Source organism: Mesoplodon mirus (assembly GCF_964341445.2).
Source record: "Mesoplodon mirus genome assembly, chromosome: 10".
NCBI classification, from domain to species: domain Eukaryota; kingdom Metazoa; phylum Chordata; class Mammalia; order Artiodactyla; family Ziphiidae; genus Mesoplodon; species Mesoplodon mirus.
The window spans coordinates 27,032,522-27,057,296 of record NC_138986.1 but is presented as its reverse complement, the minus strand read 5'-3'; the positions used below and the strand labels follow the sequence as shown (position 1 = coordinate 27,057,296).

Genomic DNA, 24,775 nt, shown 5'->3' with positions numbered 1-24,775 from the left:
ATATATACAATAGAATATTACTCAGCCATAAAAAAATGAAACTGAGTTATTTGTAGTGAGATGGATGGGCCTGGAGTCTGTCATACAGAGTGAAGTAAGTCAGAAGGAGAAAGACAAATACTGTATGCTAACACATATATATGGAATCTAAGAAAAAAAAATGTCATGAAGGGCCTAGGGGTAGGACGGGAATAAAGACACAGACCTACTAGAGCATGGACTTGAGGATATGGGGAGGGGGAAGGGTAAGCTGTGACAAAGTGACAGAGTGGCATGGACATATATACACTACCAAACGTAGGGTGGATAGCTAGTGGGAAGCAGCCGCATGGCACAGGGAGATCAGCTAGGTGGTTTGTGACCACCTAGAGGGGTGGGATAGGGAAGGTGGGAGGGAGGGAGATGCAAGAGGGAAGAGACATGGGAACATATGTATATGTATAACTGATTCACTTTGTTGTAAAGCAGAAACTAACACACCATTGTAAAGCAATTATACTCCAATAAAGATGTTAAAAAATTATCACTTAAAAAAAAAAAAAGAAAATGTTCCTGTCCAAAATACCTAGATAAAATAAAATACTTTTAATGCCTAGCCAGGCTTATAAAAACATAAAGAAGACTTCAAGGAGCTAGAGATTAAGAGGAAAAGGAACACTAAAGGGATAATCACAAGAAATGATGTCCCTGCAGCCCAAGCGGTGGGGATGAGGGCAGGGCTTTCAGACTTATTAATCCAGGGCAGAGGTTGGCAAACACCTTCTGTAAACGGCCAGATATTGAATATTTTCAGATTTGTGAGCCATACGATCTCTGTGGCAGTAACTCAGCTCTGCCACTGTAAATAGCTCAATCAAATGGGCATGGTTTTGTTCCAGTAAGACTTTATTTACCAAGAGAAGTGGTGGGCTGGATTTGGTCTTTGGGTTACAGTTCACCAATTCCTTATCTGAGACTTTGGTCTTAATGCTCATTTGGGACAGGAAATGAAGCCTTGTGCCTATGCAAGGTGAAGAGCTGGAACACATAAAACCAGGGTCCTTGAGGACTATAACATGGTGAGATGGTAGATTAGAAAAAAGTCAGCCCACTGTACTGAGAAACAAAAAGAAAGCTTATCTGTCTTAGACTAAGCTCTGAGTTGACAAAAACAAGTCTCCTCTGAATACTTCCAACCATTGGCTGATCCTCATGCTGTCTGAAGTTCACATTTACACTTATAATTTATACCCGTAATTGGTCTTGAGCCTGGGAAATCCCTGGAGTGACAACAGAAACAAAGCAAAACATTTAAAAGGAAGACTCCCTTAATACAGGCTATGCAGGATTCTCACTGATACAATGCACCACTGAAATTGAGCTCACAATCCAAAATTTTAAAATATATAACAAAACAATTCACCATCAGTGAGTGTTGGCTGATTTGACAAATATCAATCCCTAAAATTTCACAGAATAAAAGAAACTGAAACTCTAAAATAAGTACATTTAACATAAAGTTATAAAATAAGAAATCCAAAACATGAGAAAAGGATAAGACACTCTAAAAAAGGCCAGACAGATTTGAGACAGACTCAAACCTAACCTCCAGAAGTTGAGCCTTAAATAGGAAAAATAAAAATAAATTCACACTCAGATATGATATAGGGAAACTACAAAATACGAAAGGCAAAGAGAAGATCATAAAAGAAAGCAGAAATAAAAAGGACAAATTACCTACAAAGGTAGATAATCAGATTACTCGGTGAACTCTCTGGGGTAGACACTCTCAACTTGAGAGACCACTGTCACAGAGGATGAGGAATATGGGGGCATACTGTTACCAGCTTGTTTATTTGTTTCCAATAGGTTTCCAAGCCTTGACAGAAGGCAATCGGGCTGTATTCTTTTGTGGAAAGCTATGCCCACATGCTAGCACCGGGTGAGCACTGGTCTCCCTGTTGTAGACCCTTCTTTGGCAGAGGAAAGAGGTCAAGCTCTGGAAGAGAGGTGTCTACTTGCCCGGTGGCAACACTGTACCCAATGTACAATAGAGAATACTCCTAGCTACCTAATATATGGTTGAAGGCTGTCTTAGACCAGAGGAGGAAACTAGATATGTTTACAGGATGCAAGAATAGGAAACAGGGATCATTTAGCAATTTCCCCACACTAGAAGATAAAACGCCAGCAAAGAGGCAGTAAACATAGTCCAAAAATTCCACTTGAAGGAGTCCAAGTCTCTACACCCAACTCCTGTGGCCTGGACTTCCGCCATGCTGTACCATGCATGCTGGAAATCTACCAGCCAGGACCCAGGATGGCAGGAGGCAGGACAGGGACCATCACCAAAGTAGCTCATCTTTGCCAGTGTGGCCTATGAAAGGGACGGAAACCTGTACACTGAACCTAGTACGACCACCACCTTACCTTATTATAATGCACTATAATTAAAAGAAAAAAACCCCAGCTTTCAATAACCTACCTCATTTGATGGTCATAATAAGCCTTTGTCATAGTAGGGAAGGTCTATGATTAGCTCCAATTTACAAATGATCAAAAGTATCTTCCACTGAAAATATGTCAAGAGCAGTGGTTTAAACCAGCTCATCAGGTTCCAAGTTTTCTGTTCTTTCTACTTCCAATGGTGAAGGAAAATCCTTTTACAGCATGAGAGCTGCATCTTAGTTCTTAGTTCTGGTTCCAAACACCAGTACCATAGAGATGTTCCAGCACATTGTCAATATCCACTGAATACCCATTCACTTATTCAAGCATACAGTAGACATCTCTTGGCCATCTTAGACTCCATTCTTCCCTTTCCCTTACTCCCCACATCAAACTGATTGCCAAATGCCACCAGGTTAATCCTCACTGCTCTTGCCTCATTTCAGGTCTTCCTTGCTTCTGTACTAATTCTACAGACTCTTAACTGGCCTCCCTCTCTTCCCCTCTCTTGTTGCCCTGTTCCCTAATTCATTCTCCATTAAGTGGACAGTGAACTTTCCAAAGTTCAAAGTTCCAAAGTGAGCTTTCCATGTTCATACCACTGCCTCTGCTTTATCGGTTCCTCGTGACTTTCTGGATCAAATCCAAACTCCTTAGCCTGGCATCAATGCCCTTCAGGACCTTATTGCTGCCTCTGTGTCTAACCTTCTATCTCATCAGTGTCCCCCCCAGAATTCCCAGGGAGGTTCCACAGATCTTTGTGCCTTTACACATATGCGTTTTCTACCTAGGTAATTCTGCCTTCAAAACAAGGAAGCTTTCTTGAACTGTCCACCTGACCCTCAAAAGCTGGGTTAGATTCTGGTCTGATATGCTTCCAAGGCCTTCTGCCCTCACTCGCTCACACTTTTTTCACTCTTCTCTTACCCAAATCTGCATTCCAGTCTGTACTCTGAGCTCTTTGAGAGCCAGGACTTTAATTTCTCTGTCCCTAGTCCTAGCCATATCTGGCTTGTAGTAGAGGCTCAGTGGTTATTGGCTTAATTAATCAATCAGCCTATAAAAAGATTGATGAGAACCTTTTTAAAAACCAGGTGCCGGGCTTCCCTGGTGGCGCAGTGGTTGAGAGTCCGCCTGCCGATGCAGGGGACGCGGGTTCGTGCCCCGGTCCCGGAGGATCCCACATGCCGCGGAGCGGCTGGGCCCGCGAGCCATGGCCGCGGAGCCTGTGTGTCCGGAGCCTGTGCTCCGCAACGGGAGAGGCCACAGCAGTGAGAGGCCCGCGTACAGCAAAAAAAAAAAAAAAAAAAAAAAAAAACCAGGTGCCAAAACAAAACATTTAATGTTGCTATCCATTTATGTTTGATTGAAAGGAGCTTTGCCCCAGGGATACTTACTTAACATAGAGAAGAATATATAAGCCTTGATGAAACTGCTCAAGTTTTAGTTTCCCTAAGAAATGTAAAGCATCAACAGACTATTCTTTTCTAAAAAAACAATATTAAGTATAGAAGTTGACTCCTGTTAAATGAAGTGGTCATGGTAAAAATCAAAAGGGCTTTCAATAAAACTGAAAACCGTTCCAAAGGGTAGTTGCCGCTTGGTTTCTCCTTCTTTTTTAACCCCCCTTTTCCTATTCTTACAATATAGAGATCTAAATTGAAAAAGCAGGCTTGAGAAAACTGCCCTGACCTACAAGAAGAGAGAATTATCTATGTGATGGCCAGAAAAAGTAGAACAGAGCATTGGCCAAAAGCCAAGGGAAGGCAGGGTCTGTTAAATGACAAGTAGGTAGAAAAAGGAAGGTGGGGACAAGGGGAATTCAGTATTTAAAAAAATAAGAATAAAATTACACTGCTTAGGGCTTCCCTGGTGGCGCAGTGGTTGAGAGTCCGCCTGCCAATGCAGGGGACACGGGTTCGCGCCCCGGTCCGGGAAGATCCCACATGCCGCGGAGCGGCTGGGCCCGTGAGCCATGGCCGCTGAGCCTGTGCGTCCGGCGCCTGTGCTCCGCAGCGGGAGAGGCCACAACAGTGAGAGGCCCGCGTACCGCAAAAAAATAATAATAATAAAATTACACTGCTTATATAGTTCACATTCTATTTCTACAGCAAAGGGCTAGCAACTCAGGCTGTTGCTGAGGGAGACCACTGCATTCTGAAGCAGTGACGAAAACGCTTCTAGAATCAGCCCTTCCTTGTTGCCTGCCAACTGCCTAAACTGGCACTGGGAGCAGAATGAGCGTAGGAAGACAGTCCTGACAAGGCCAAACAACAAAGTGATGACCCACTTAGTCCTTGCACCGTCCAGGGATCCACAGTAAAACAGCCACCTTCTAAAAAGCCATGCACTTCCCCCGGCACTTAATTACCTTAGCTGAGCAGTCACCTCAAAGAGCCAAACGATAGCTTTGCTAATTTTCAGTCTATGTTGCCTTAGTACTATGTAAATGCTGAAAACATTAATAACTACATCAATTCATTTCATAATTAATGAAAACATTAATGCTACTAATAGCATTAACAGAATAGGAAAACCGCTGTAGGTACAAATATCTAATCTCATAGCTCTCTCCTCCCTCAGATCTTTACTCAGACCTTCCCTTCTCAAGGAGACTTCCCTGGCTTCCTTGTCTAAAATTATACACCCTGTTTCACTGTAACTTCCTAAATCCTTCCCTGCTTAATTTTTCTCCTTTATACTGATCATTATCAAATATAACATGTATTTCACTTATTTATTATCAGTCTCCCATTATACTGTAAGCTCAGTGAAGACACGGATTTTCTGTATTTTGTTCTCTGCTGGATCCCCAGCACCCAGAGAGTGCCTTCCTTCCACAGGTGTCCAATAAACATTTGTTGAGTGAACTGATAGAATCCACTTGGACCCACTAATGTGATACCAAGATTATTTTAAGCTGAAAACATCTGAATAAATAGCAGCTGCAGAAAAAACCTTATCTAAACTTCTTTTGCTGACTTAAGCAAAGTCTCTCGAAAATACAGCTGCCATAATCCCCTCTCCAGGAGGTTTAGGACCACTTATACCTGGATAAGAAATTACTAAACCAAACCTTTTCAAAACTTTCAGTACCTTCCACTTGTTTCTCATTAGTTTCCCACCATGTTGCTTTCCCTTGAAGTCCTATTAAGAACTTTTCTTATTAAGATAAATAAACTCTTAACTCTCGTTGTTCAGGAATCACTTCTTTGCGTGTTCCCTCGTACAGAAATAAACTTTGTCTTTCCTTCTGTAATCTGTCTTTCGTCAGTTAATTTGCAGGCTCCCAATCACTGAACCTGAGGTGGTAGAGGAAAAAGTTTTTTTTCTCGCAACAGAATAAATGAATGAGTAACAAACTGATATTCTTGTCATACAACACCAGAAGGGGTAGCTTTTCTCAGGCAGTGCAGTAACTGTGGATGTTCAACTTGGGATCTGTACAAAAATAGAAATAGGACGCCAAAGAAAAACAAACCAGTGTGCCACTGGATGACTCTGAATTGATTTAAATGAATTCTAAACTATCATTCACTGTTAATGTCTGTGAGACAAATCAACAGAAGAAGAAACGGTAAGGTATTTCATCATCCGGCAGATGTTTGAGTGAAAGGGAAACATTCCTTTTATCTCGCTTGTCCCTAAGCCATCCCACGAGGGGGCAACTTCCTCTCTATGTACCGTGGAAACTACATATAAACAGGTTCACAGGGCCAGCTGCTATGATTACCTGAGGCTTGTGTCAGTCATACGTCCATTTTGATAAAACAGTGAGGTAAATATTACAAATGCATTAAAAAGGAGGAGGAGGGGAAAAGGGAGGGAGAATATATGTATGTTTGGGAGAGGCATGAGGAGGAAGACAACATATTCTGTATGGAACACCAAAGGACCTCAGTAATTTATGGCTTTTTCAAGGAACTAAATAAAAGAGAGAGAGTGAGAGAGAGAGAGAGAGAGAGATGAAGAGAATGGGTTGAGTGTCTTGATTACGGTATTCAGCTTGATTATGGACTTAACATTGATTCAGCAATCTTCAAGCTCATTTCCCAGCATTTACTCTGCCCCCCTGCAATCCATATCCCCCTCCCCCCAGTTTGAGATATGGTTTAAACAACTCTGGTTTTGTCAGTCCCCAGCTTCAAACCCTTCTGAATGAACTTCTGCTTGGATGCCTGACACCATGCAAGACTGTGGTGAAAAGGGAAAGAGAGCCACAGTCCAGCCTTGGGATGTAAACAGTCTGGCGCAGGCTATTGAATTACAAGGCAATGAGAAGAGCCAGGGCAGAGGAGTGGGCAAAAATGCCGTAAGAGCAGAGAAAAGTGAGAAGGGGTGTCGAAAATGATTCAAAAGTAAAATGATTCAAAAGTAAAAATGACCCTTCAGCTGGATCTCAAAAAATTAGGAAGCAGTCACCAAGTAGGACAAAGCAGAAAAAGCATGTGGAGTTGGGCACCTGCATGTCAAGCCCAGAGGCAGGAACAGCCTGGTTGTCTGAATAATGGAAGGGAGTTTGGCATTGCTGGACCGCAGAGTGCAAAGGAAAGCTAAGGTACAGCCAGGGAGGTAAGAATGTTCTAGGGTGCGGAAATCTTCTACAAAGAGTAGCATCAAAGCTATTTCATTTTAATTAAAAAAATTTTTTTAATACCATTTGCAGCGACATGGATGGACCTAGAGATCGTCATACTGAGTGAAGTAAGTCAGAGAGAGAAAGACAAATATCATATAATTTCACTTATATGTGGAATCTAAAAAAATGGTACAAATGAACTTATTTACAAAACAGAAATAGAGTCACAGATGTAGAAAACAAACATGTGGTTACCAGGCGGGAACGGGGTGGTGGGGGGAGGAGGGATAAATTGGGAGATTGGGATTGACATATACACACTACTATATACAGAATAGATAACTAATAAGGATCTATTGAATAGCACAGGGAACTCTATTCAGTGTTCTGTAATGATCCATATGGGAATAGAATCTAAAAAAGAGTGGCTATATGTGTACGTATAACTGACTCACTTTACTGTACAGCAGAAACTAACACAACATTGTAAATTAACTGTACTCCAATTTAAAAAATTGAGAAAAAAAAAGAAAACAAAACTTTTAAATTAGGGGAGCCACCGGATTAAATCTGCCTGAGAGATCTCTCCAGTGATGGCAGGGACAGTGTATTGATGGCAGGAGAGATATCAGGCCACATGAGAGATGTTGAGGACCTGAGATGGGGGACTGATAGAGTGGGGTGAAGGGACTGGAGGAGATGCTGGGGGTGAGGCTGGAGCAGAAGCTGCTCTGAGGCGTCTGGCTTGGGTAACAGTGCAGATGCCCTTCTTCTTAGTGAAGCTATGAAAGGCTGGGAGAACAAAAACAGGGACCACAGCTGACAAGTGTTAGAACTCTTACAGTTAACTGTAAGCAATTGTTCAATGATTTCAATATAAGTTTATTAATACATTAAACTATTTAAGATATGGGTTCATAACCCTTCCATTTCAAAAGACAGCCTTGAATCAAAAAACATGGCCTTGAATCAAAAGAAGTTGTTTCTCTTTCTGTTTAAAAACAGAAAAGTCCACTGAAAGTGGTATTGAGCTATATTTAAAAGACCTGGTACAGTTTATACTAACCTTGAAAATTATAAAAAATGTGAGCTAGGAAAGGACATTTAAGATCTTCTTGTTCAACTTTCATGTAAGGAATGATATCATCTTAACCCAGCAGGAGTAAGAATTTTGTCCAAAGTTATAAAAATGGCTACTGGCAAAGTTAGAGCCAGAACCCAAGACCACTGACCCCAGCACAAGGATCATACTAGAGCAGAGTCCGATATAATCAGTTGGAGGAGGGGTCTGACCATGACCTGAAGGAGGCTGAATCCCTCCCACAACTATAATGCTTCAAAGAAACCTCAGTTTTTAAAATCAAAAAGAAAAGTAAATCTTAACTTGGGCTTCGAATAAGAAGTTTTTCAAACACCAGGAAGTCTAAGGATTAGCTTCAAATTTGTGGTTTATGGAACCACATTAATAGTTAATGTTTGCCAAATGCTGATGCCACCTCAAGTGAAGTTAAAAACTTTTTAAAAGCATCTGATCTTTCCAACATTTTAATTTTGTTTTGGGCCAAGGTACCCAAAGGCTTCAGGAATAATTGACACGTGTATTGAAACAATTTTAATTCTATCTCAAATGAAGGTAAAGATCAGAAAATAATTATTCTGCATACAAATCTCCAAAGTAATCCTTCTTGTTTATACTATAAAGAATGGGAAGAGGAGGAATTATTTGTGCTATGTCATTCATGGGCTGAAGTTTGAGTTCAGTTTGTGGTAATGAAATTAAGGAACTCATTTTAATCAAATTTCAGAATACTGAAAAAATAATGTTAGTCGAGAATGTTGAAAATAGCTAAGAAATGTGATCAAGGGTATAATGGAGTTATCATAAGTTATGCAAAAATATAAGTTAAGGTTATTCAATAACTCATATTGTATAGGTGTTCTGGCTATGAAGGGACATTCCGTGAGAGGGAGACCCAAGATGGATTTCATCATCTTCACAGCCCAGCACATCACCGTATCCATTCATTAATGTTATGCTAACAGAACACCCAAGACTACAACAACAGCAATGTCACTGGTTGTGGCAAAATGACAAACTAAGCCAAAATGTTACTTCAATACTTAAAACAAGTACTCTTGAATTCACTGTATGGACTATACAGTCCACTGGGAACACTGCAGAAGTCATTCTATGTCATAGACTTTAAATTATTCTGATAGAATGCAAAGGACAGAAGTACACGAGTGTTTTTCTAACATTAAAAGGATAATGGGACTTCCCTGGTGGCGCAGTGGTTAAGTCTCTGTGCTCCCAGTGCAGGGGGCCCAGGTTCGATCCCTGGTCGGGGAACTAGATCCCACATGCATGCCATAACTGACAGTTCACATGCCACAACAAAGGAGCCCGCAAGCCGCAACTAAGACCTGACACAACCAAATAAAAATAAATAATTTTTTTCTTTCTTTTTTTAGTATCAAAAAATAGTATACCTGTGCTTTCTTGAGAAGTGTGAGTTAGGAGCACTTTGATGAATCGGAAAGCACTATGGTATGAGTTGGGTTTTGTGAGGTCAGTAGACCTACTAAAACCCTCTGGATATTCCTAGGAAGAAACCTGAGCACTTCCCTCCATCTTTGGCTGGTGATGTTCTCAGCATTCGCAGGAGAACTGTCTGATCAGGAAGGGTGTCTTACAAAATCCACCCCATTTAGTACCACTGCACATAGATCAGGAGATCTTGACCCTGGATCTTCTTGACAGCTCTCTGAAAAGTGATCTACCTACCGCTTTTACGTTATAGGAGACTGAGTCTTAGGAAAATCAGCTGGCCAGATTCACCACAAATTCTAAGGCAATTAAAGCCGTGTTATGCAATGCATAGGGTTAAATGAGTTTCTAAAGCAGCGTCTCTGAACTGTTGATTCAATCAATTATGAAGACCAAGCTTGTCTAACATGGCTACCATAGCCTGTCTGTGCTATGTGTATTTTTTGTAAGATGGATTTAGTTTTTCAAAGAAGGGTATGAAATAAAGGATAGCTATCACTGTTATTGCTTTTGTAAACCCAGCAATTTATGATATTGTACAATAACTTTATGGATTTTCAAATCTATCCACGTGCTACTTTATTACTAATGGAACTGTTTCATTTTCATTGTCTTTGTTAACTTTTACCCTGGCAGTTGCTATGTATCAAGTGATTCTAAATTTAACCCAAATAAAAACAGAGATAATGAGGTGCAGTCAAAAGAGCACTGATGCAGAAATCAAGAGATCTAGTTCCTAACCACAATCACTTAAATATGAAAATATAACAGTGCAAAATATAAAGCATAATAAATAAGAAGTATTGTCTATTACTTCTGTAGACAGCAAGCTAGTGCGTGGGGAAGATTTCTTTTTTTCCAAATTAGGTCTATCATCTTTTTATAACTTAAATGAAAGAGGCTTAGGCTTACCCAGGAATATCAAAAGCTACACAACTGCTAGAGAATTAAATGAAAGAGGCTTAGGCTTACCCAGGAATATCAAAAGCTACACAACAGCTAGAGAAGTATAGAACTTAACTACAGACAGAATTAACAACTGGTTATTATATTTAAATTCCCCTCGACTGTTACCCTACTATTTCAATGCTTACCTAAAACTTCTAGCCTACGAGATGACATTATTGAAGTGATCTAATATACTAGGTATACCAGTCAGGTTGGTGTTCTAGTTTCTTCAATTTCAGTTTAACATTAGAAATGTAATTTTCAATATTGCTTGGATTCAGAATTTGGTCCCAAGTCATACACTGGGAAAGGCTTGGAGAAAACAGAGGCCCACGACCATGCCTGGAGAAGTGTCAACCTTCACACACTGAAGATGCTCAAGTGCAAGAGTCAGCTCTCTTGAAAGTTCCCAACACTGTCCTCCCTGTGGTGGAAGGCTGTGCTATACACAGCAGAAAGACATGATGGAGAAAATGGACACAGTCGAAAAGTAGGTGTCTGCAGCGTACTATATCTAGGAGGCACAAGGAAAAGCTCTGCGGTTGAGAGCAACAGCACTGGGGTGACTGTTATCACCTCCTCTCTTTATTTTGTTAATCTTCCATTGTTTCAGGTTCTCTGCATAAGCATACGAATGAGGACGGTGAACGGTTCTATCATTCAGAATTTTCACTGAATTTTGCTTGTCTGAATTGCAACATAACTCAGAGGAGAATAAAAAATGTGTAAGGGCACTGTGACTCTTGCATTGAGGGTTATCAACACCCTCAAAGATAAAGCACAATTACTCACTATCAGAGTAAGATACAAAAAACTCAGTATTCCTGACTAAGAGTTCTCCAATGTTTGCTTTTCAGCCCTTTTTAACCAAAGGAATTCTAGAAGCTGCTTTTAAACATTAAGGGAAAGCTTACAGACTCTGGCTGAGCTCTCTACCCTTCGTCACTACTCACGAAGTGCACGCGCGCATGCACACACACACACACACACACACACACACACACACACACACACCCTCCCCTCAGTAAAGCTTTAAATAGTTCATTCTAAAAAATTAGCCACAGAGAAATTTAGTAAAATGAACTCAGAAACCAAAGTCATTACCTCCAGGGAGTCACCTTCACAATCTCCTTCCTCTGTATTTCTCCCTTTCTCTTCGGTAATGGTGTTCACCATTTCAAAAAACCTGCAATGAAAATTGGTATATGGTCACTCATAATACAGAAGATATTAAATATAAGCAAGCACGTTTCAAAGTGACTTCAGAGCAAAAAAATGGGACCTAGAAGAGTCAGGCAATAAACAAAATATCAGCATCAGTGCGAAAAATATGATTTTTCATATTTTTGGTAGGATTTGCCAGAAATTTCTGACCTAATGCCTCACAAGTCATAGTAACATGATATGTTATAGAATTAGAACAGTAAGGCTAGACAAGGTCATAGAAAGGTTAAGAATGTGGACTTGAATATCATACCAAGGTTGCTAGTATTTGCATGATTTGGGGCAAGTTTCTCCACCTCTCTGAGTCTCATTCTTTAATTATAAATGGGGAATATGAGTATCTATCTTATAGGTTGTTGTGAAGATGACTTGAGGTAATACTTGTAAAGTGCTCAGCACAGGGCACTCTTTAAATATTAGCTATTATTGTTTTGCTGCTGTTAATATTACCCTTTTTAATGGGACATAACAAAAATACCCAGATTCTGGAATAGTGTCTCTAAATTCTGAGCTGACTCTGCGACACAGTGCTGGCCACTACATTTGATCTCAGTTACTGAATCTTCTGCCTGAGCACCTCAGTGTCATACATGTGGGGTCCCATATATACAGTCTGCAAAATACTGATGGAATCAGGAACAGCTAGCTTATATGTTTGTGACAGAAGCCACCTTTCTGTTGGTGACATTTTCTTCAGGAACTATTCTTGTAAAGTTCCTTTTTTTTTTCTTTCTTCCTAGAGGTCATTTCAGAGCTCCCCCCCAAAAAATTATGGTAAGAAACAGATCTTCCCTCTGCAACGCTAGCTGTGTCTATCCATTCAGAAGGGATGCTAATGGTTTCTAGCCCAGACGTGGAGTAAGGGAGGCACTGTGAACAGGGGCTGATGATCTCACAGGCACGTGATGCTGCGTACTGCCAGCCCAAGGGAAGAGCAGGTTACTGTGTGACAAGAAAAGTTTCCCTAACACAACGTAGAACCTTTATGCTATCTCTGTACCTATGAGATAATAGAAAATAAATATTGGTCTCTGCCCCAAGGTTCTGGCACAGAACTCCTAAAACCCTTGTAAGTCATAAGAACACTCTGAGCATCTCTTGTGTTCTAATATTTGTCTAAGACCCCATCTCTAACATAGGGCTCCTAAAACCTTTGTAAATTCCTAAGTGATAGAGCACCAGGAGCATCTTTTGTTCTAAGCAACTCTGGGTGGACTCCTGGATGGGGGCTGGTCAAGCCCAAGCCACGATTAGAAGCTTAGAATTTTCAGCTTCATCCTCCCACCTTCCTCCAGAGAGGGGAGAGGGGCTGGAAATTGAGTTAATAATTGTTCATGCCTACATGAGGAAGCCTCCATAAAATCCCAATAGTAGGGGTTTCAGAGAGCTTCTGGGTTGGTGGACATACCCATATAGGGAGGGTGATGCACCCCAACTCCACAGGGACAGAAGCTCCTGCACTGGGGACCCTCCCAGACCTCACCTTATACATCGCTTCATCTGGCTGTTCATCTGTATCATGTCCTTTAATAAACTGGTAAATGAAAGTAAGTGTTTCCTTGAGTTCTGTGAGCCTCTCTAGCAAATTAATCGAACCCAAGAAGGGGGTCGTTGGAACCTCTGATCTATAGCTGGTATATCTAAAGCACAGGTGATAATCTGGGCTTGTGACTGGCATCTGAAGTCAGGGGAAGAAACAGTCTTATGGGACTGAGCCTTTAACCTGTGGGATCTCACTCTATCTCCAGGTAGATTGAGTTCAATTGTAGGTGTCACAGAGAATTGCTTGTTGTGGGGTAAAACCTCCACACATCTGGGGACCAGAAATGTCAGAAATGAAGTGTTTTGTGTGAGGAATAAAGGAGACACAAAGGAAAGAAACACAGTAGGGAAGAACTGGTTTTTTTCCTACACAGGAAAAAACCTTTTCTTATACAGTACCTCTTATCATCCATCCATCCGTCCATCCATCCATCCACCCATCCACCCAAACATCCATCCATCCAACAAATACTCATCAAGTTTCCACTAGGATAAAAAACTGTTCTGGCCTTTGGGAATATGACAATGAACAAAATAGACAAAGTCCATTATGGAGTTGGAAGCCTCTCTATGGAGTCTGCGTGTGATGCCTAGTTCCTCACTCTTCCTTTCTCTATATATACATTCTTTGGAGGTTAAAGAAAAGAAAATCCCAAACCTGATCAGAATGATGGTATGCTCTGATGAAGATTACATATCCTGATGAGTTACAGAGAAAAGCAAGTTCAACCAAGAGGAAGAACATGAAAGACCTAAACAAATTCTAGGTTTAAAGATAGACTTTAAGATTTGGGGTAAAGACTTCCATCAGCTACTCACACAAAAATTTTCAACACCAACTTCTCTAAGTAGAATATAACACTTCTAGTGGGGTGGGAGTACAGTGTAATTTTTAGATGCTTGGATTCTGAAGTAACATGGGCCTGGTTCAAATCCCAAGTTTTATGCTTTTTGGCTATATATGATTATAGGCTAGTTAAACTCTCCAAGACTCTACTTTTTTTTTTACTCTTTTCAACAAAAATATTAATATTACCTACCTAATAAAGTTTATTTGAAGATTAAAATAGATATGAGGTCTGAGGTCAGTACTCCATAAATCTTAGCTATAATTATCACTGAAACAAATGAATAGCCTTGAGAATTCAAGCGTAAGTAGAAAAGTCGAGCATACACGTGCTAGGAATTCTTTCTTATTTCCAAGTCTTTTTACTACACATTTTACAATAATAAAGATAAAACTTTAGCTAAGAATCTTAAATTAAACATACATATTTTTGGTACCAAGATAAAAATGATTGACTGTATATTGCAGCTAGCATATCAATCATTTATAATGGGGTCAAACAGTGATTATTTGAAAGAACAACCCCAGCAAAATCTTAAGTCCAAGCTGGCTTTTACCTGCACTTTGGTGTCTAAATTGCCACACACTTCTATAGGTCCCCACAATTAGTCACTGTGTTCTAAGGGACCAGGAAGTACTTAGTTATTAGCCCAAGACAAATATACCCAGGGAGGTTAACCCAAACATACAATGCAGTCCATGGATTTTTGGATTATCTTTTATGGGTGTAGATTACATCACTGGCTCTTAGCTCAAGTTGTTCCTCCACCTAAAAATCCAATGTAATTCGTCGAGGGTCGGGCTCAGGCACTTTCTAGAGCCCACCAGCTGATTCTAATATGAACCAGAGTTAGGAGCCACTGTTGTAGACGATGGTGAGATTATTCGAAAGAATTCAAGAATGAAACTTTTGGTAATCACATAATACATGAGCACTTTAAAAACAAGTCATAATACTTGGCAATTAACTGGTAAATTTGGTTAACGTTTTGTCTAAGGAAAAATAAATTATGACTAAGAAAAAGGTTAATTTATTAAAGAAAGTTCCCCAAATTCTCAGTTAAACATGCCACATAGGGGCTTCCCTGGTGGCGCAGTGGTTGAGAGTCCGCCTGCCGATGCAGGGGACACGGGTTCGTGCCCCGATCCCGGAAGATCCCACATGCCGCGGAGCGGCTGGGCCCGCGAGCCATGGCCGCGGAGCCTGTGTGTCCGGAGCCTGTGCTCCGCAACGGGAGAGGCCACAGCAGTGAGAGGCCCGCGTACAGCAAAAAAAAAAAAAAAAAAAAAAAAAAAACATGCCACATAATTATAAGATATCAGTGCAAATGAAATATTTATATAAGCACATGGCCATGAATTCTTTACAGGAGCTACATGTTCATTTATTAATAAAAAATAATGATCAGGTAAGAACAGACTTTTTCACATATAAACAGTGACTAATACGTACTTTTTACAATGAAGTTCTGTACAGAAATAGATTTGGAAATCATCAGAATTGTGAAGCACATAAAGAAAACAGCATCGTTCTTCAAATTTAGAAATACTGAAACAAACAAAGAATTATTCACAGTAATCTCAATACTTCCATGTACTGTAATGAAAAATAAATACGTTTTATATTCAGTCCCAATTATGATATCAGTGTTGTTTATACCAAAATGTTATAAATAGCACTTTAAAAAGTGACATTCCCTGTACCACAACACTAAAATTATTTAATACTCTGAGCATTGTCCTCCTGCTTGTATCTGCAGATAATGTTGCTCTGGGGTGTTGTAGGCACACAAGCTATGTGTCCTACAACTTAGCATGGGGAAGGAGTCTTGCCTGCTACAGCACTAAACTGTGTGCTTGAAAGAAAAGCATAAATATCAACTGGCTTACTGACCTTGGTGATTCTGGTTCCGTAAGATGTGTCGAACAATAAAATGCTTCTGAAGCTAGGAAGGCAATGTGTGGAGGCAGGTAAAGCACCTCATTATTGTAGAGATTATAAAGGAGTGAAGAAATATGAAACAGCACTTGGTTTGGACTCAGCAAGTCGTTTACTTTACAGAAATTGAAACAATTTTGAGTTTACCAGTCAGGCCATGCTCTTTTATGCTAAGGGTTGGCAACTATTTTCTGTAACAGGCCAGAGAGTAAATATATCAAGCTTTGTAGGCCACACTACTCAGTTTTGCTGTTGGAGCAGCCTTAGGCAATACATAAATGAATGAACATGGCTGAGTTCCAATAAAACTTTATTTACAAAAACAGGCAGCGGGCCATATTTGGCCTGTGGGCTATAGTTCTCCAATCCCTATTTTATGCCTCTGCATCTGCTGTTCCTTCCATTTGGAATGCACATCATTTCTGACTTTTTAAAGAAATTCTATTCACCATTTAAGGCCCACCTTAGACCTTACCCTCTCTCCTCCCTTCACTACTGCTACCTGAAACAGAAAGACTTCCTCTTGCCCCTCTGGTCTTTGAACATACATCTGTTAATCTCACACTGAACTATCATTAGTTGTGTGTTGCCCTGCTGGGCTGTGAGTGCTTCAAGAGCAGAGTTCATGTCTTAGTCCTTTGTGTATCCTTAGCAGAACAGGACTCAACATTTGATAGATAGCTGGTGCTCAATAAATGCCCATTGACCGAGCTGAGCAAGTCCTAAGCTGATGCAAGACAAACTGCTGACAGCTGGATTTTCTTCTATAGTTTGTCTTCTATTTATAGAGGAGGAAGTCAAGAAAAGTTAGGTCTCTTTGAAGTCACACACTGGAACTCAAGTTTCTCAACATATAAACCAACAGTAGCTGCCTATAATCATTCCATGCTGATAAAGTGAAATTTATATTTACCATACTTTCCTAGATGGATGGCTTAAAAAGGCAGCGATGAGTGTCTTGCTAATGACTGGTCTTAAAAATTAAATATTAGAGAGTAATGCTTTATTTGAGAAGGCATGGATTGGAAAGATATATAATGAGTCAGTCTGGCCTGTTTCCATTCACATCATTCATGTGATAACAGGTGTTTTTACCAGGCAAACTCCAATTATCAGTGACCCAGATGACTCTGCCAGTTCATATGCTCCAACAAAACCAATTACTATTATGCCAAAAGCAAGAGAGTATTGTATAACTGGCACGCAGAAATCTGATTTTTCTCATTTCTGTTTATATGGGGCACACAGTAGTAAACACAACTAATTTGGTTTGAAATTTGCAAGAGTTGGTGTATCATAAACTTCTGTAGAACAAGTATGTAAACATTTAACCAGTGGCTCTTGATTCTGAAATAAATCTCATTTCTAAACCCCAGGAATTGGCATTATGATGGCAATGTCAGAACTGAAGGGAGCCACTGTAACCTCAAGAACACTTCATTAACGGTGACCTCAGGAAAAGTCGTAGAAAAATGAATTCCCATAATCTCACCATATTAATATTAGCTACAGGATACAGTCTGGCAGATGGTATGTATGTTTTCAATACATCTAAGGAGAGATTAGTTCCTGGGATACCAAAAGACCAGAAAAACCATCCTCTAACATAAACCCAGCTAGAGAGGACCCCACACAGCTCACTTTTATCCTCACCTTGACTCTGGTCCACAGTTCACATTTATCTGTCACCACATTTTAAGTAGGTGACAAGTGCAGAGTCAGTTCAAACAGTGAAGGTTTTGTTGCAAATCTTTTTGTAACGGAGATAAAGAGTCTGAAGAAGGCTGAGCATTTTCATCAACAGAAGGATTCTTGAAGTTCTTTGCCTTTTTAAATCATGACTACAAGTCCTATCCAAGACATTCACACTCTAGAAAAAACATCTTCTAAGTAAACGAAATGCACCAAGGAAACTTACCTCACTCCCCTGACAGAAGAAGCACTAAAATTCCACTCATGTATACCTTTCTAGAACACGGGGGAAGAACAACAACAACAAAGGTTGAGTCATCCAAATGAAAATAACATAACAGTAATTGTGTTTTATTACTTTTTAAAAATATACACAGAGTCATTTTTCCTAGTGCATAATTCTTCACGGACAAACTATCTGGATGGAAACTGCAGTTCATTCTCAAGCCACAAGGGTGATACTTACTCTGCTTAATAATTTCTGTACTTCAATAAAACAGCTTCCAAGAGAACCTAGGAGACTTAGTCTCATTAAATTCTAAAACTTGATTTTTGGCAGATTAACATAATAACTGTAGAGCCTGAAATTTTCAAGTAAAAAACCCAGTGATCAAGGTAATTCAATTATAGTCGAGCGATATTTCTTTTCTGAGAAAGAAAAACATTAATTTGAATAAAATCTCTTCAAGGTTTAAAGATAATTACTTCTGAATTATCTTTAGTTACATTTTCTAACTAAAATGGTGGTTCTATTTCTTCAGAAAATAGTTCAGCAAGTATGTATGTGTGTAGACACATGTATACAGTGTCCATCGTTGCTACAATGTGTTGTTACCTAATTTATGCAAAAGTCAATATGCTAATAAAGTTTAAACATAAGACATTTAATTATCATATGATAAACATGGATGATTTACAGGGCCAAGATAAAAAAAAATGTGGGAATTTATTTCTTGAGTTTATTACTAAATCCGAGTTAAAATTAGTATTAAATTTATATGTATCTAAATTAAATAAATGACAAGCTAGATGGCATTCTCTATAAAAATATTTGTGACAATATATTGAATAGAATTAATAACAAATATTTTTAGGGAAATAAAGGAGTTGATACATGTATTGTAGTCAATTCTGTATTGTACTGTTTTGTAGTCAATTCTGATTGCAGTTCAATTCTGTAAATGTAAAACAACCAGGGAAACAAGCTCTTATCCACCCACTTAAGACCTCAGAGGCTGAGGCCTTGGCTGGGCTAGTGAAATGGGTAATGAAGCCCATGGCTCTGAGATGGCCCAGAACTCTCCTTTTGGCCAAAGCAACTCAAAAAGCCATAATTTATATCCACAGCACCTAGTTCTTTGCTAGGACCATGCAACTTAAAAATAGATCCTCTCAAATCCGAAGTAGATCTACTAAAACACTACTTTCAATGCACATCAGTCAGGTCATGGGGATGTGACCTGAATTAACACAGAGCAAATGCCGCTGTGCACGAGGCCCAGAGAGGGCAGAGACCACAGAAAGGTACTCATGGAATGCGGCTTTCTTCACAGGAGTACAGAGGGACTTAAATTAAAATAGCAGCCTGCAGCTTCAGCTGGTAATTTGGAAGGTTGCTTCTAAATCCTGTCGGCCTCAGGTGACCTTCTAAAAATATGTGACCCAAGAGCTGCAGCTGTTACCTGCACACTCCTTTCACACAATGCCGCCTTATCCTCAGAGCCTGCAACTGAGCTGCTTTCTAAGGCCATCCCCAGGATCAGGAGGTGGGGTTGAGTGCGGAGCCGGCAGGGCAGTGTATAAACCTGCGACGGAACACAGCAACTGACAAACACCTGCAAGACAGCCCTGGTAAAATCTATCCTCCATCAGCCCTGTTCTGGGAACAGCCGAGGAGAGATTTCCCAGATTGACTGGTTTTGTAGGAAAGCAGTAGAGCATTTTCAGAATTTTAGGTTCCTGGAAGGTTGTCAGTGCTGCCAGGAAACGTTCCATTTCAGTGGTGCAAAGCCCAGGGCCGGAGAAGGAGTGATCTGGGATGAAGAGTCCTCTCTCTCCACCTCCCTTGCCTCTCACCACAGAGAGGCGCTGGTGAGCTTTAAAAGCCAACAGGTAGGGTTAAAAGTCTTCTGGGTCCGAGTGGGAATCAGGGGAAAAGGGCAGAGCAGAGGCAGAACTGAGTGATAATTAACCCCAGCAAGCCCCACACCAACACTCAACCTAATCCAGTCAGCACAAGCACCATTTTCTTGAAACTGGTTAGCCTCAGATCCTATGCCCCAGCTAGGGCAAGAATGAAGACAAGGAGTTAATACTGAGCTAAGATGGCAGGAATTCCTGTGGCAGACACTGCTGGCTCCCCAGGCGACAGCCATTCCCTTCCTTCTTTGCTAAGAAAAAATGAATTTTGTTCAGGTTCAGGTGGCAAGGTTTAGGGACAGTGAAATTGATTCCCTAAATCGGCCATGGTAAGCCCATTTCCCTTGCTGGTGATTGCCTTAGGCATGGACATGTGATGTAACTTTTGGTCCAGGGGAAAGGCCCTAACCTTCTTTGGATCCTGTCCATATGAAGTGATGCTTGGAGTTGCTATTTAAGACCACAAGAGAAAAAACAAGAGCACATAGAGAAGCCAACTAGAATTCTGACACTGTTAAGCCACTGAAATTACCCCCAGAATGATCCACCTCAGAAGTTCTTGTAATATGAGACAATGTTTCCTTATTACTTAAGCAACTTTTAGTTGGGAATTTTGTAGTTAAAAACTTCCTTGATGGATGAGAGCATCATATCATCAAAATCTAGAATCTGGTATTAATATATTCCCGTTAAGAAATTTCCTGGGTCTTCTCTGAGTGGCCACTGGTTGGAGCTGGAGTGAGGAAGGGGAGTCAACACTAAGTCCTCCCCTGGGACCCTGCTACCTTGGCCTGAGAAGCCACCAGATAGGCCAGGAGTGCTTAGCTTCAAACCTCAAAGGAGGGGAATTCTAAATAACAATGATTTAAAATATCTTGCAAATAACTTCTCTCTTCCTCATTCTAGGTTTTTCTTTCATGTATTCATGCAGACTTTCTTCAAGCACCAACTTACTTTAAGCAGCAACCAGGGAGAGCTGTTAAAAGACTGGGATTTCAATTAATTTGCCCCTGACCATAGAGTAACTCTCGAAGACTCCCTGAACTCTTGGGACTTGGTATAATGACCTTAAAGTTTTGAAAATTGCAATATAAAGTATATACTAGCTCGTATAACTGTTCATCCCACATTTTAGAATGAAAATACTGAGAGAGGGAGTAAAGAAATAAATATGATAAATGAAAAGCAACACTCTGTTGTTCCACTTTCAGAGGAAAAAAATTAAACATTCTATGACCAAAAAATCCACTTCCTGTTTAACAGTAAGACCTACTAAACCTGTTGCTTATCTGCTATTTAATTATAGCCATTACAGTTGCTTTAAACTAATAAAATAATAACAAAGTTATCTTCATTGCTTGTCCTCATTCCAGTTATGTCACTTCTATTTTAAAAAACAGAGAAAATGGCAGTGGTAATGAACACACTATGGAGAGAACTAGGGTTTGCAAAGAAACTGATAAAAATTTAAAATGGAAACAGATTGATTTAAGAAAGCTTACATTTTTGAACAAGGACTATTTTTAGCACTAAAGGTAATAGGCAGTGGGGACATTGCAAATGTAATATTTCTTGATCAAAAGATGGTAAAAATGGAAGCAGGACAATTCACAGCCTAAATCTACAAATCTTCTTAATGTACTAATTTATATCCTAATATACTTCTTAGCATAATATAAAAATTATCTCTACAATTGTCACAAAACATAAGAGAATCAAAACAAGGCTAACTGTATTGAACATAGAACCTCCAGAAAAAGAAAATAATGACAACTGGAAATAGTACTCTTTTTCCAAAAATTTCTGGCTTACTTTCTCTTCTTTTTCTGTCTTCCAAATAACTTCTGGCTCTCCACTCACTCTCAGGGCCTGGCTAATCGCTAATTCCTTTAGCCCCATTCAGTTTCCAAGTGTCCTTGGATAACCTTGCTCTTCCCAATCAAGCTTCTGGAAATCTCTCCCAGATAATAACGTTCATGTCTCTAACCTGTCTTGGTTTTGTAGTTTCAAGTGGATGGTTACTCTACTTCTGCTTATGAGAATATGTATGCATATAATTTAAAATAATGTAAATAAGGCACGGTGTACTTTAAAACAAGGTTAATGAGATGCATATAGATATATTAGTCATTATCAATTTCGTCATGATGGCATGACTCCGAGTAGAGACTGGAGGTTCCAAGGACCCCCTCCTTCGGTTCAATTAATTTACCAGAGCCGCTGTCCCCTCCCTGGAGGTCAGGGGTGTGGGGATGAAAGTTCCAATCCTCTAATCACCTGGTTGGTTCCCCTGGCAACCAGACCCCATCCTTAGGTGTTTTCCAAGCACCACCTCATTAACATAACAAAAGACACCTCTGTGGCTCTCAGCACCTAGGAAATTCAAGGGTTTTAGGAACCCTGTGGCAGAAACAGGGACTAAGATCAAATATATATTTCTTACTATAAACTGCAATATCACAGTTCCCTAATATAACACGAACAACCTCCCAAATGATTGCTGCCATGTCATCTAAGGGGAAGAGCAGGGTTAAGTTCTGGGATTTCAATGTTAGGGTCTGCGTACTGCTGCAATTTTATTACTGTTGTTACTGTTAAAATACACTCGGTATTCATTATATGCCAGGCTCTGCGCAATATACTCTACCTAAATTATTTTGATTAATTTTCACAACTTTTTAGGTGGATATTATTATTATTATTATTATTCCATTCCACAGATGAGAACACCGCAGCTTGGAGAGGCCATGTTGCCCAAGGGATTTGAGCCCAGGTCTGTGGACTCAAAAAAGACATTTCAAAAAACTGACATTGACATTTTAAAACACTGCAACCCCACACCCTCAAATAGACTTCCTAATTCCCTTTTCTGCTTTATTTGCCGCTTTTCACCATTTAAGATGCCTATATCTTTTATTTATTTGTTTATCTTCTGGCTCCCTGAGTAGAAGGTAAACTCCTGGGCAGGAATCTGGCCTATTTTGTATACACTGTTTCCCTCGTGCTTAACACAGAGCCTGGTAGTGCCTGTCACAGACTAAGTGCTCCATAAAGATTTGCTGAGTGCACGGATGATGTTTAAGGAAAATGACAAGGGTATTTTACAAAGTAATTACAAAAAACCCCACAAAACTACTTTGCCACAAGACTCCTCATTTCTGTGGTTTATCCTATGGACTGGAATCAGCTCTTGAAAAGTTTCTATTTTTTAAAAATAGTAGTATGATTTGTACATGCATTAAAACTGATGAAATATAGAAATGTAAGGATTATCCAAATGATGGTTATGAGTGGAAATGAGAGCATTTATGATTCTTTTCAAAACCAGTGGCAGCGCAGCCCACCGCATGTTATACCCGGCACATAAGTCAGTGGGTAATCTGAAATGTAGCAGCTACTCTGATAACCAACCGGCGAGATGCAATTATAACTTTAATCATACCAGTGTAAGACTAGAAATAGCGTTATTCTGACAGGCTTCCTAGAATTAAGATATGCATCTTTTAAATCATATATTTTAAGTATCAGGTCTTTGGCACATAATAATTTATAGCATGAATTTGCAAAGCAGAAACAATCCCAGTTTGGGTGCCCTTTGGAGGGCTATGCTATCTATAATAAAAATCCAAACAGTTGAATTATATTTTATTAAGTGAGTGAAATCCATAACCAAAAAATCTAACTGTTTTTATATTACAGAATGTATTTAATGCCAAGATAAATACACAGGAAGCTATTTCTTCTTAACTAATGCAGATATTTGCTGGAATATATAAATGCCCGAAGGGTCTAAAGTTCTTCGCTACGAATGCTCTTGTCTTAATAATTGCACAATTTACCTTGTCATCAGGAAGTACGTGCCAGATAGATATTGTCTTTTCCTCCACTTCATTGTTGATAGACAAATACGAAGGTTGATAGATTTTGGTTGGTTCTAATATTAATACCTTGAAAATATAAGGCTAATATTAGTGACTTAAGATTTAAGCCATTTAGAGCTGTTATAACAACACTGCACTGACACAGGAGATTAACGGGTGAGGCTGAGTCCAACACTGGGGTAAAACCATTTTAACTTCTGATTGTTGCTACCCCTATGAGTCCTTTGAGCATTTTATGGTATTAAACAATTATTATAAATTCCAGTAATGCATTACCTTTCATTGCTAAAGAAATTAGAAATAAATGTTTGAAATCCATATGTTGGTTTGCTATCGCCAGGGAATCTACTAATGATATATATATATATATTCAAAAACTTTTGTTTTATCTTACAATCAATACAGAATCTTTTAGTTTTTAAAGAATTTTTATTTTTTTATAGTTGATTTACAATGTTTCAGGTGTACAACAAAGTGATTCAGTTACACAGATACGTATCTATTTTTTTCATATTCTTTTCCCATAATCTATTTCTATAAATATAAATGTGTCAAAGAAAGGCAGAAATGTGGTAAAACAAATAATTCTGTGCACAGAAAAGATTCCATATATAGAGTGTCACATACTTACTTTTGATTTTCTGCGGCCACACCTTATCATAAAGATGTAGTAGTATGGTTTTCATACCCTTATAAAGGGATTGAGAAATGATTTTGATTATTATTGAAAGAGTTTTATATATAAACCAAAGAAATGAACGTAGTTGCATGAAATAATGTTTTTGCACTGCCTTCAAGACAAGACAGGTATCTTTAATAATGATTTATTTAATTTTGTGAGAGAAAGAGAGAAATAAAACTTGCTCCTGTTTTGGAGATATATGACGGATATATGACAAATGAGATGAGAATCTCCATCAAAGGACTGGATGATGTATTATATTATTGCTAATATCTCATATTAGGAGCAAATAACATTAAAATGCCACACGTGCCCTGATTTCAAAGG

The 24,775-nt window shown here is 39.4% G+C and overlaps 1 protein-coding gene across 3 annotated transcripts in view; it reads right to left on the bottom strand.

Annotated features, from left to right (window-relative positions):
- The window catches only part of MAP3K5 (mitogen-activated protein kinase kinase kinase 5), a 220,647-nt gene that overhangs the window by 52,803 nt on the left and 143,069 nt on the right, over window positions 1-24,775 (bottom strand). For 2 of the 3 annotated variants that reach the window (XM_082634390.1, XM_082634392.1), the window contains exons 11-14: window positions 23,725-23,832; window positions 17,973-18,022; window positions 15,569-15,664; window positions 11,607-11,688 (exon numbers count right to left, since the gene is read on the bottom strand). In XM_082634390.1, coding sequence (XP_082490516.1) covers window positions 11,607-11,688; window positions 15,569-15,664; window positions 17,973-18,022; window positions 23,725-23,832 — 336 coding nt within the window. The remainder of the gene's footprint in view (window positions 1-11,606; window positions 11,689-15,568; window positions 15,665-17,972; window positions 18,023-23,724; window positions 23,833-24,775) is intronic. The other variant, XM_082634391.1, reaches the window with a different exon arrangement.